This window comes from Moschus berezovskii, chromosome 17 (assembly GCF_049115385.1).
Source record: "Moschus berezovskii isolate FMDL1 chromosome 17, NW_MosBer_1.0, whole genome shotgun sequence".
In the NCBI taxonomy this organism is placed as follows: domain Eukaryota; kingdom Metazoa; phylum Chordata; class Mammalia; order Artiodactyla; family Moschidae; genus Moschus; species Moschus berezovskii.
The window spans coordinates 32893023-32906157 of NC_142476.1; the positions used below are offsets into that span (position 1 = coordinate 32893023).

Here is a 13135-nt window from a genome sequence, read left to right on the forward strand (position 1 = left end):
TCCATTTCCCAGCTTTGCTGCTGTGCCCCAGAATTGGTGAGGGGAGAGGGATGCAGGAGAGCAGGCTGGGTGCTCCTGAGTGGTCACTTCCCCTGGGAAACAGCCGTGTCTCCTGTCACCCTATCAAGCAGGTGGGTCAACTGACCTCACTAGTCCCGTAATTTGGGCCAACCATTGTCCACAGTCCACACCTTGGTCTGTCTCATCAGCAACAAAGCAGAGCCAGAATGAATGTCACCAAGTCCCCTTCCTGGGCCAAAGCTCTTATCTTTCAAAACAAAGCCATCATTTCTGTAGTCTGATTTGGGTTTTATGTTGAAACTTTCTAAATTCCAAGTACCCCAGTCCATTAGCAAATCCATAAAAAAAGTTTATCCAAAAGCTAGAAAGTGTGGAGTTAGACTAGACGGTCATTTCTGCCATCCCAACCCCCTGCTTTAAAAGGCTCAGAGATCATACAAGCTGTGAGGGATATAGTTTTGAAAACTCTAAGTCCTAAGTGGTGGGAGGTGTTACAGTCGCTGCTGTGTTATACTTGTCACATTGATGGTGGCCACGTCAACTGGCCTGTCCTCGTCGCTGCTTTCCAAAGGGCAGGCTTGTTCCTGGTGTTTAGTCCACACAAAGGCCACATTACAGGTCTCACCTCTTTTTCTTTGTCCTCTGTCCTTAGAAAACACTTTCTATCAGGATCTTTCTGGACCTCAAGGCAACTCAGAGTCCTGTGGTGACCACTCAGCTCTGTGGCCAACTCCGGAGCAGTCGGGCCCGGCCCAGCCCAGCCCACAGCAGCCCGGCTCCTACCCAACAGGTGGCGGTTCCGGGCAGATGGGCGTCCCAGTGCCTCTCTGCTCGGTTCCTGAGACCCATCTGCTGGGGACCAGTGGCAGCATGGCAGTGACAGGGGCTGCCGGAGGAAGAGCCTGGGAGGAAGCCCAGCAGATACACCTGCCCCCTGGTAAGAGCTGCCAGCAAGGCAGCGAGCCTTGGGTGGGGAGGTATGGAGGGGAGCAAGCAGAGGAGGGCGGTGTGGCAACTGATGCTCACACACATCTCCCAGTGTGAGACGTGGGGTGGGAGTGAGTGAAGCCCTGGTGGTGGGTGGGCATGTGATTGAGGGCCTCCGTGAAGTCAGATGACTTCACATTCATCTGAGGGAGACGGCCCTCTCCCATTCCAGCCCCGCTCTCTTCTGGGACAAACACAGCACAGCCTCTAGCAGCCGCTCCGGCCCTCCCTTTGGATTCCGTAGTTTCCAGGAGAGAGGTGGTAGAAGGCAAGGCAGTGCCACTTGTGCCTCCAGCTGCAGTTTAGGCCGAGTCCGCTATCTGAAGTCGTCCGTGTCAGGGGCTGCGGGCAGAGGCTCGTGCTCCGGCCTGTCCCATCAGGTCTTTGACCACAGGGGTCAGGGGCTGCGGGCAGAGGCTCGTGCTCCGGCCTGTCCCATCAGGTCTTTGACCACAGGGGTCAGGAGCTGCGGGCAGAGGCTTGTGCTCCGGCCTGTCCCATCAGGTCTTTGACCACAGGGGCCGCGTGTGGGTGAGCACTGCTGAGTGGTGCCAGGGAAGTGCTGGAAGCCAAACAGAAGGGCCAGATCTTCGACCTTCTAAGACAAGGTCCCATCCAAGATGGGAGGCTCACCTGGAGGGGAAGCCTGGGAGGAAGGCTGTGATCCAGCCTGATGTGGCTCTCATTTCCAGGGTTCCCGTGAAATGATCTCGGTTTGGGGTGGAGGTTGGGTGAGTGGCATGTTCTGGGGTGGCCGGAATTGAGAGGCTTGTGCAAATGGACCTCATATTTATTCTAATCCACTGGGGGCTATGTGTCCAGAGCTCCAGCCACTTGGCAATTAGGAAAGCTGACTGTGTTCCCTTTACCCTTCTTCAGGATAGAAGGGAAAGACCCAACTTCACATCCTGATTTCTGTTGTGTTTTGTGCCATAGGAGAGAACACGGTGCCTCCAGAAACCCTCCAGCATCCTGATGGGCAGAAGGCTGCTTCCAGAGCCCAGGTGAGAGGACAGAGTCCCCAGATGACAGCAGCCACTCTGAGCTGTGGATTTCCTCCAGTTGCCCCAGTTGCTCAGCCCCAGGCAGGCACCTTCCTGTGCTGTGCACCAGCCCTTTCTTCCACATTGTACCTTGTTTCTTTCTACACCAGATCCTGAGAGGTGGAGAGGAGGCTCATTCTTGTTCATGTTCAATCCTGCCAACCTGTGTCCGTGGGGGCAGGGCTGGGTTTCCCTCTGGTCTCATACATCAGCCCCCTCCAATGCCTTCTTCTTACTGATGCACTGAACACTTGCTGTGCTCTGCACTGTCATGGAAGACTCTTGATATTTCTATCTTTAACATTTTTACCTTGCTTTATTTCTGAGAAGGATCTATGGCAGCTGTGTCTCTTCTTTTCAGGTCTTGGAGGTTACCATGTCTAGTTAATCATCTATTCAGCTGTTGAATGCATGAATCCCTCCACTAGTAACAGGTATTGCTGGTCCAAATTTAAGATACCCTCCAACCTTTGCCTGGTTGGGAGTGATGTCATAGAACTATCTTGAGTAGTAGCCAAGCTACAGACGTTAAAACATGTTTTTCTCCCTAAATTAGTGCTTTATTGTTACACAAGATCTGAAAAACAAAGAGAAAACGTCATATAAAGTGTCAAACAGCCATCACTCAGAATCTCATAGCCAAATAGTTTATTTTCTTTCAAGATTTTTTCTATGTGCACATTTCTCATGCTACCTGAAAGCAGAGCCTTCCTATGAAACCTTTCATAAGTCTAAATGATGTGAAGGGAAGGAGCAATTACCTCAGTACACATCTTGCTAACAATGCACGAAATGAACCAAGATGAAGCACAGATGCTCACAGATACGGTTCAAAGCCACGTGAGATGCTGAGTGTAGTTTCCGGTAAAGGAGCTTAGTGGGGCCAGTCTTGGGTTGCGCACTGCCTCTATCATGGCACCTACAGAACAAACGCTGAATGCTTTTTTCGCTTTCTGACTTTTTTGGTAAAAGTGAAAGTCCTCTTAGGATTTTTTGTTTGTTTGTTTGTTAGTGAAAATAGGTACTAATGTCAGTCTTTGGTAAAAGCAAATTGTATGATACAAACTTTCAAAAAGTGAAGGAGACCTGTCTATATGGGTGTCTATATAGATGTGTATATGGGTTTCCCAGGTGGCGCAAGTGCTAAAGCACGTGCCTGCCAATGCAGGAGACATAAGAAATGCGTGTTTGATCACAGGTTGGGAAGATCCCCGGGTTGGGAAGATCCATGCAGGAGGGCATGGCAACCCACTCCAGTATTCTTGCCTGGAAAATTCAATAGAGGAGCCTGGCAGGCTACAGTCCATAGGGTCACAAAAATTCAGACATGACTGAAGTGACTTAGCCCACATGCATAAATGTGTATATGTATACATATACATGTGTTTTTAAATGGTTGAGAACATATGTAGATGAAGCTTTATTTTCTATTTTTAACACTATAAAATGAGATTTTCCATGTCATTCTTAAATATGATTTTTAGTATTGGTGTGATAAATTCACTGTATGGAAACATCATTGCTCATATGTTTATTCATTCACAAATACGGAGATCCTGCAGTGTACCTGGTCCTGTTATTGAGGCTGGGGATACATAGGGAGCTAGACAAAGCCTACCTTCATGGGGCTTCTGTTCAGTAGTTCAGTTCAGTTCAGTCACTCATTCATGTCTGAGTCTTTGCGACCCCATGAATCACAGCACACCAGGCCTCCCTGTCCATCACCAACTCCCAGAGTTCACTCAAACTCATGTCCATTGAGTCGGTGATGCCATCCAACCATCTCATTCTCTGTCATCCCCTTCTCCTCCCGCCCCCAATCCCTCCCAGCATCAGAGTCTTTTACAGTGAGTCAACTCTTTGAGGTGGCCAAAATACTGGAATTTCAGCTTTAGCATCAGTCCTTCCAATGAACACCCAGGATTGATCTCCTTTAGAATGGACCGGTTGGATCTCCTTGCAGTACAAGGGACTCTCAAGAGTCTTCTCCAGCACCACAGTTCAAAAGCATCAATTCTTCGGCACTCAGTTTTCTTCACAGTCCAACTCTCACATCCATACATGACCACATGATCTCTGTTCAGTAGAGGTGACTGCAAATAAACCACTGTACACTTGAGGGATGTTCCTTCAGATGGTGTAGGAGGGAGTGCGTCTCTGAGCTCAGCATGGAGGGTGGAAATGAGCCAGGTGAGTATTCAGGGAACACGTGTTCAAGGCAGAGGGCATAGCAAGAGCAAAGACCGTGTAATAAGATGCCCTGGTGCAACTGAGGGAGAGTATGGGCTGTATCTAGAGAGGGACGAGGGAGCTCAGTGGTGGCCCCGTGGTTAGGACTTTGCGCTTTTATTACTGAGGGCTTGGGGTCAGTCCCTGGTGGGGGAACTAAGACCTGCAAGCCGTTCAGTGTGGTCAAAAAAGTAAAAAAAAAAAAAAAAAAAGTTGAGGAGAGGGCTAAGAAGCAAGAGCAGAGAGACAGAGAAGGGCGGGATCATGGAGGGTCTGGTAGGCCCTGGAAGGAGCTCGGAGTTTAATTCGTCTTTGCTACTTGGTTAAACACGTCAAGTGTCTCTCCCTTCCTTTTCTTCTCTACTCTTTCTCCTTCCTCCCCCCTTCCTTTCCCTTCACGTGTAAAACACAGTGATGGACATTCTAATATATAAGCCCTTGTGTATTTCTTGAATTACTCAGTTAGGAGAAATCCCTAGAAGGAAAGTCAGACTGCTTGGGTTTGAATCCTTGCTCTGCCCTTGAGTAGCTGTGTGACTTTACACAGGTTGCTTAACTTTTCTGTGTCTTAGTTTTCTCATATATTAAATGGGATGATAATAACAATACCTGCATAACAGGATAGTTGTAAGGATTAAATGACTCGCTGTATATAAAATGCTTAGAATACTACTTGGTACACAGTAAGTTCTGTACTCATTAGAATAAAAAACGAAACTTTTTCTGTATTTGCCAAAGTGTTTTTTCTAAAGGTTATACCAATTATCTTTTTCTAGAGAGTGCAAATTGTAAATACAACACAAAATGACAAATACTGTATGATTCCACTTATACACGGCATCTCGAATAGGCAAACTCATAGAGACAGAAAGCATAGAGGTTCTCAGGGGCCAGAGGGAAGAAGGAAAAATGGGGAGTTGGTTTTAATGGGAACAGAATTTCTGTTGAGGTTAATGAAAATTTCTGAAAATGGAAAGCGGTGATGGTTATGCAACATCATGAATATTCTAATACACTGAACTGTACGCTTTAAGTGGTTAAATGGGTAAACCTTATGAAATGTATTGGGTTGGCCAAAAAATTCATTTGGATTTTTCCATAAGATGTTACAGACAAACCTGAGCAAACTTTTTGGGCAACCCGATATATTCCACCACACACACAAAATTAATACCAAGGATGTGGGTGTATTTTACTCCCCCCGGTACAGTTGCTCACAGTTCATCCTGAGCAAGTCAGCTGGGAAGTGAGGCCTGGGATGAGTTAGATTTGGTGGTTGTCACTTTCCCTGATCTTTGCGTTTAGGGGTTCCCTGAAGGGTGTTTCCTGGCTCTCTTCATCTCCAGTGGAAGCATTGCATACCTCTGCTCCAGGCCTTGGCATAGTTCTGGAAACCTGATGCTCCTGGGGACTAGTAGCACAGCGGCCAAAACCCTGTAGGATTAAGGGTAATCTGAAGATTGAGACTGGACTCTGCCCTTGTCCTGAGACCTTCAGCAGGTTATTCCTCGTGGCTAACTCATGGTTCCCCATCAGTCATGTTAGATCCTGTAAGGCTATCCCTGCTGATTTATCGAGCAGGTCAGGTGAGGGAGTACATGTAAATGTGCCTTTGTAACCTGTCAAGTGCTATAAAGATGTTACTTCTCTTTTCTCTAATTCCAGGTGCCACTGATTCCCAGAGCTCGAAGTATTTCCGAGAGTTCCACTCTATCAGTCAAGGAGGATGAGGAGGAGTCCTCCCATGAGGCAGATAAAAAATCTTCCCAAAATACCGTCCAGAGAGAGAAGCTCGGAAACGTGAAGGAGAACGCAAAGGTGGAGGGATCTTTTTCTTCCCAGATGGTGGTGCCGAGCTGGGGAGCTGGGCTCTTGTGGGGTCCCCTCCTCTCCTGTCTCACCACCGTCACAGTGAAGGGGGTTAATCTCCACCCTACAGACCTCAGAACTTCCCCCCTCTCTTCCAGAGCTCAAGGTTTGGCTGGTTCAGCTGGTTCCGCTCGAAGCCCACCCACAACGCATCCCCCTCTGGAGACGAAGACTCGTCTGACAGCCCGGACTCTGAGGTAACCTCGGGCGGAAGGTTGTGGGGGCCTGGGCAGGGAAACTCCCTCTTCTGTGGCCCCTTCTGAGGAAGTTTCCTCAACTCCAGGAGGGCCCGGAGCTGGCCTCTCCAGCCTGGTCTGGATGAAACTGGTTTTGTGATGGGAGCTTGTGGGAGACAGATTGGTCCAGTGAGGGGAGAGGCAGATGCTGAAAGGCCTTAAAAGTTAGGATGTAGAATTTTAACTTTCGAGAGCCGGCAGTGACTTGGATTGTTGAGCAGAGGAGTGGTGTGAAGAGAATGGAGTGTGGTGGAGAGGAGGCCAGCCCTGAGGGTGGAGGCTGCCATGTGGGTGCTGCAGGAATACAAGGGGTGGCATGGATGTGTTGACCATCAGTGCCACCCTCCTTTCTCCACTAAGCAGGAGATGCCCAGGGCAGCGTCTCCACCTCAGCCCAGCCCAAGCCTCTCACTGACACCTTCCCCAGATCCCCAGTCTCTGCTGGGTGCCAGTGCCTTCTCCAGGGACACAGGTATGCCAGCCTCATGTCCCCTGGGCCCTCTGTGGTCCTCTTCGCAGTTTCCAGGGGGGGATGGGGGAGTCTTCTGGGAGTGGGGACTCCTCTGTCCTGAGTGGTTGGAACACCCCCAACTCATTGCTTCCTAGGTGGAGATGAAGTCCGAGGGTCAGCGTCTGGTGCGGGGACAGCTGAGGGCCCAGGGAGTGGAGGCTTGTCGGGACCTGAGGTGAGCAGCCCACCTGTGAACTGAACTTTCATGGGGGCTGGAGGTGCTGCCCCATGAGGGCCTGACTCATGGAGAGTATGGAGAACGCTTCTGTAGTAGTTTGCTAGGGCTGCCAGAACAAGGTGTCATAGACTGTGCTGTTTAAACACCAGACGAGTATCTTCTCACAGCTCTGGAGGCTGGAGAGCTGAGATGGAGGTGTCCGCAGAGTAGCTTTCTCCTTGGCTTGTAGATGGCCATGTTCTCCCTGCATCTTTATGTGGTCTTTCCCTGGTGTGTGTCTATGTCCAAATTTCCCCTTCTTACAAGAACACCGTTCATAATGGGTTAGGGCCCATTCTAATGACCTTCTTTTTTTAAAAATTAATTTTTATTGAGCATGGGGCTTCCCCGATGACTCAGATGATAAAGAATCTGCCTGCAATGCAGGAGACGAGGGTTTAGTCCCTGGATCAGGAAGATCCCCTGGAGAAGGGAATGGCCACCCACTCCGGTATTCTTGCCTGGATAGCTTTACGGTGTTGTGTTGGTTTCTGCCATACAGCAGTGTGAATCAGCCATAAGTGTACATATATCTGCTCTTTTTTTGGATTTCCTTTCCATTTAGGTCACCATGGAGCACCAAATACAGTTTCCTGAGCTGTGCAGTAGTTAATCACCTCTTTAAAGACCCTGTATCTGAATACATTCTGAGGTCTCTGGATTAGGACTTCAAGACAAGAAGTCTGGGGCAGGAACATGAGTTAGCCCATCACTTCTTCCTTACTTGATGTCTAGAGAGTGGCCTCGGGACTTCCCTAGGAGTCCAGTGGTTAAGACTCTGTGCTTCCAGTGCAGCGGGCACAGGCTCAATCCCTGGCTGAGGAACCAACATCCCACATGTCACAAGGCACAGCCAAAAAAAAAAAAAAAAAGAAATTAAAAAAGGGAATGTCCTCTTTCTCTGTCCCCAGTAGGAGCTAGAGTTCACCAGTATCCCTTGCAAGGATTGAGATAGAGCCTTGACGAATTGTCCAGTATGGATTTCATGCCAATTGCTAGGAAAACAATTTTATTTCTTGGGGCCTGGTTATGGCACTCTTGTAGTATTTTAGGCTTTTCAAGGAATATGAGGTTACTTTTTATCATGCTATTAGTACATTTTTTGTGGCCTTTTCTTTTCACACAGCAGCACCTGAGCCTCTGCAAAGCTCCCCCAGGCCCCGGGGGTGGCTGTGCTCACTGGAACTGGTTGCTCAGGATTCTCTGAGTTCTATCACATTTTCATCTTTCTTTTAAAAATTTATTATTTGTTTATTTTGACTACGCTGGGTCTTTGCTACTGTGTGGGCTTTTCTCTAGTTGCAGTGCATGGGCTTCTCATCGCAGTGGCTTCTCTTCTTGCAGAGCACAGGCTCTGGACACGTAGGCTCGGTAGATGTGGTGCACAGGCTTAGCTGCATGTGAAATCTTCCTGGACCAGGGATGGAACGTGTGTCCCCTGCATTGGCACGTGGTTCCCATCCACTGCATCACCAGGGACTGCATCTCTTGACCAAAGTTGATTCTCAGGGAAGCCCCTGACAGTCTAGAACCCAGGAAGTGGTGACTAAGAGGATTTTCTATTATTTTCCATCACAGGGTGTTTCCACTGAGCTCTGCTTCAATGCTAGTGTTCTGCTTCCCCCACCCGCCCTGAAAGGGAGTGTTCCTCTCTACAACCCATCTCAGGTTCCCCAGGTAAGGAGGTCCTGAGGGAGAGGGGCTCAGAGCATGGGTTCTGAGTGAAGGAGACCCTGGTTTATAACTTACTGATAACAACTTACTATGCCTGAGTTCTTCAGCAATGACTAACCTCTGTAAGTCTCAGTTTCTGCATCTGCAAAATGGGGTTAGTAGTAACTACCTCACTGGATAGTTGTGAGGATTAAATCAGAGCATGTGTGTGAAGGCCCTGGCACTCTGAAAATGCTGTCAGCGTCACTATTATTAATATTGCTCTTGACCTTTCATAAGTCTTAAGACTCAAGAGAGACAAGTTGTGTCGGTGTTAATTGTGTGGTTGCACCAGCACAGTGTCCTGAGGGTGAGGGGATCACTGAAAACTGGTTGAAACTAAACTCCCTGCTTCTGCATGATATGAGGCAGACTGCTTGCTCGGATGTGTTATTGGCTTCTCTTCTTTAGAAAATCAAATTTCTTTCTCCTTATTTAAGAGGTAAAGGTGTTGTGTGAAAGTGAAAAATGAGAATACCACATGGGAAGCCAAATGCTCCTGTAGGGTTCTAGACTCTCAGGATGCCTAAGCTCAATCCAGCCAGTCAGCCCTCGGTGGAGTCACGCTTGGGGTTATAACCTAGTGCTGTGCTTGTCTTTTTCCAGCTCTCCACGGTTACCAGCCTGAACCGGCCAAATCGCCTAGCTCAGCGCCGCTATCCAACCCAGTCATGATGAGAAGGACCACCCACCCCAGGCTGGTCTCCCTGAAGCACAACTGTTATGTTGTTCTTGTTTCTTAATTTCCCAGCCCCTCTGCCATATCTGGGCCCCAGAGAGGGTTGTGCTAACCAGTTGCTTCCACTGGGTATGGAGAAAGCAAGGGGACAGGTTCTCCCAGGACACAGCTCAGTTCAATCTCTTAAGATTAGCTTCACAGTGGTGGTGGAAATGACTTCTTCAGGTGAAAAAGCTGGGTATATCATCAGTCTGGAGGGGAGTGGAATGCCATGGTGGCAGCATTGTGGATGCGGCTGTAGATCCTTGGAAAAATCAGGGCTTAAGAATTCCTCTGCGGGAATCAAAGATAACAGCACTGGACTCCGCAGCCGCAATTACTGGGGGAGAGGCGCTCAGAGCAGTATTCTAAATTAACTTTGACTCCTTCCACAGCCTTAGTTACAGACCAATTCATGGCTCTAGTTAGCAAAGGATTTTTGAATCTTGGAAACTCGATCATTGTTTCCTGTCATCATTCTCTCTTGGGTGACATTTCGGCAGTTTCCTTCTTGGTTTTGGTTTGTGCACATTTAAAAAAAAATGTGGTTCAGATTAATTATATTTCTCTCACTTTCTTAGCTGGTCCTATTTTTTCACATTCTGGCATCTGGCTATCAAGTTAGATTGCTGTAGGCACCATATTGTCATGGTAACTACTGAACCTAATGATGCAAATGGATGGAACATCAGTGTAATAAAGGATGGAAAATGTTCCCTAAAAATTCACCCCTTCCATAGAGGAGGATTGAGTGTCTGAGATTGTTAATACTTCCCTTCCTCCCTCAGGCCTTTGCAAATTGATGTTCAGAGGGTCAGAGGAGCCAGAGGGAGGAGGGGGCCATCCCGGAAATTTCCATTTCTTCTTTCAAACCCCCATTAGAAATGACTCTTGCTGTTTGTCAGATTTGTTGAAAATTGCTCCTCACAAAGAACATTTCTTTGTATGTGTAATTGTACATACAGATTTTGTACTTTAACGTACTACAGTTCTTATGTTGATAGCGATTAAACCAGATAATTTTATAGCAGATGCTTGTCTCTGGCTGATTTTTGCAGAGGGAGAGTACACACTACGTGGTCTCTTCCCTGAGGTCTTTCTAATAATGGTTTCATTGGGTGATAAGGTTCAGACAGCTGGAAAAAGCCCTTAATTAATGAAGAATCTAGGGACTGATCCTTAACTTGTCTACTGTTAATTTTACAATAAAAAAAAAATGAACAAACCCGCCTTTCATGAAAATTAGTTACTCCGTTAACTAAATATTGCACATTCTGTCCTCTAAGAAGTTTATTCATCTCTCAGATTAAATTAGGACCTCATGCGACGAGTTGACTCACTGGAAAAGACTCTGATGCTGGGAAAGGTTGGGGGCGGGAGGAGAAGGGGACGACAGAGAATGAGACGGCTGGATGGCATCACCAACTCGAAAGGACATGAGTTTGAGTGAACTCCGGGAGTTGGTGATGGACAGGGAGGCCTGGCGTGCTGTGATTCATGGGGTCGCGGAGAGTTGGACACGACTGAGCGACTGAACTGAACTGAACTGAAAGTGTAAGTGTTTTGCATCTAGAAGGCCCTCAGTGCTGTTCCTTTTCTTCCTGAAGACTGCAGCCCCTTCAGTTTGGTATGCTGCCACCTAGTGGCAGTACAGTGTCAGTAGTCTGTGAGTTTCAGAGGCACCAAATTGTTTAGACTTGAATCCTGGCTCATCCACAGTTCACCTTGTAATCTTGGACAGGGTTATCTAATTGTTCTTGTCTTCGATTCCCTCTTCTATAAAATGAGGATAATAATTACTATTGCAATTATTATAATTACAATAGTAATTATAATAGTACTACCACATAGGACCCTGGAGGAGGGAAATCTCCAGTTTTCTTGCTTGGAGAATCTCCATGGACTCCAAGCTCCAGGAGAGGAGCCTGGCAGGCTGCAGTCCATGGGGTCGCAAAGAGCTGGACATGACTAAGCACAAGAGGCATCACATACGGCAGTGCAAGAATTGAGTTAATTTCTTAAAAATGTACCTAGTACCTGCTACACATTAAATGTGTGTGTTTCTAAAAAATTATTAGTATATAATCTAATAAGTAAAATTGCCTTAATCTTGTTGCCTACCAGATTAAACTGGATTTTTTTCCACTGAAAAATTTTATTGAAGTATAGTTGATTTACAATGTTGTGTTAATTTCTACTGTACAGCAAAGTGATTCAGTTATATATATGTGTATGTGTGTTTACACACACACGTTCTTTTTCATATTCTTTTCTGTATAGTTTATCACAGGATATTGAATTCCCTGTGCCGTACAGTAGGACCTTGTTGTTTGTTCATTCTCTGTATGATAGTTTGCATCTGCTAATCCCAAACTTCTAATCCATTTTCCCCCTACCCACTTCCCCCTTGGCAATCACAAGTGTGTTCTCTATGTTTGTGAGTCTGCTTCTGTTTCATAGATAAGTTCATTTGTGTTATATTTTAAATTCCACATATAAGTGATATGGTATTTCTTTTTCTGACTTACTTCACTTAGTATGATAATCTCTAGGTCCATCCATGTTGTTGCAAGTAGCATTATTTTGTTCTTTTTTATGGCTGAATAATATTCCATTGTATGTATGTACTACATCTCATCGATTCATTTAGGTTGCTTCTATGTCTTGGCTGTTGTAAATAGTGAACACTGGGGTGCATGAATCTTTTTGAATTGTAGTTTTCTTTGGATATGTGCCCAGGATTGCAGGATCATATGGCAACTCTATTTTTAGTTTTTTGAGGAACCTCTATACTGTTTTCCGTAGTGGTTGCATCAACTTACATTCCCACCAATGGTGTAGGAGGGTTCCCTTTTCTCCACACCCTGTCTAGTTTTGGTTGTTTGTAGGATTTTTAATGTTAGCCGTGCTGACCCGTATGAGGGTGATACCTCATTGTAGTGTTGATTTGCGTTTCTTTAATAATTAGTGATGTTGAGAATCTTTTCATGTGCCTGTAGGCCATCTGTATGAGATTTTTCCTTCATGATGCAGGTATGTAATGGAAAGAATAAATTAAAATTACTTTTCAATAGGTGTTCTTGTGACTAAGCTGGTTTCTCTCCGTGCATCCCGGCTGCCACCAATGTTAGGCCATGTGGCTTAGGGCCCCCAGGAACAATGACATAGGGGAAGTCCTAGTTCGTAAAAAGAAGCACTTTAGAGGAAGAGAGTGAGGACCCAAGAGGAAGGCAAAGGTGCCTGTGTTTTTTCACTTCCACCTCCTGTTGGGATTATTCATGGAAACCCAGTGACTACAGTGTCAACAAAGTAGGCCTTGAGCTTAGTGACTTTCCAGGCAAAGGAAATAGTGCGTGCAGCAGCGGACACATTTTCTGAGGGCACGATCAGAGGGTTTTATGCAGTAGAAAGGGAGGGGGCCGCAGCAGTTACGCTAATTCATGTTTGAAAGCTTGAACCCCAGCAAAGTCAAAATGCATCCATTCATTGGTGTGCGGTTGGTTAAAACAAGTCCTGCTGTTCATTGGTCAGGAAGGAACCCTCAGTTGAGCGCAGTAAGGGTTTGATGAACTGGGGTTACTCAGAAGTAGT

General features: G+C 46.7%; 1 protein-coding gene across 4 annotated transcripts in view; it reads left to right on the top strand.

Annotated features, from left to right (window-relative positions):
- SEC16B (SEC16 homolog B, endoplasmic reticulum export factor) overlaps positions 1-11017 on the top strand; it is a 67043-nt gene extending 56026 nt beyond the window's left edge. For all 4 annotated transcript variants that reach the window (XM_088845313.1, XM_088845311.1, XM_088845312.1 and 1 more), the window contains 8 exons: positions 674-958; positions 1945-2012; positions 5946-6098; positions 6248-6346; positions 6749-6857; positions 6992-7071; positions 8692-8790; positions 9433-11017. In XM_088845313.1, the coding sequence (XP_088701439.1) occupies positions 674-958; positions 1945-2012; positions 5946-6098; positions 6248-6346; positions 6749-6857; positions 6992-7071; positions 8692-8790; positions 9433-9501 (962 nt within the window). In that variant the 3' untranslated portion in view covers positions 9502-11017. The remainder of the gene's footprint in view (positions 1-673; positions 959-1944; positions 2013-5945; positions 6099-6247; positions 6347-6748; positions 6858-6991; positions 7072-8691; positions 8791-9432) is intronic.
- The last annotated feature ends 2118 nt before the right edge of the window (positions 11018-13135 follow it).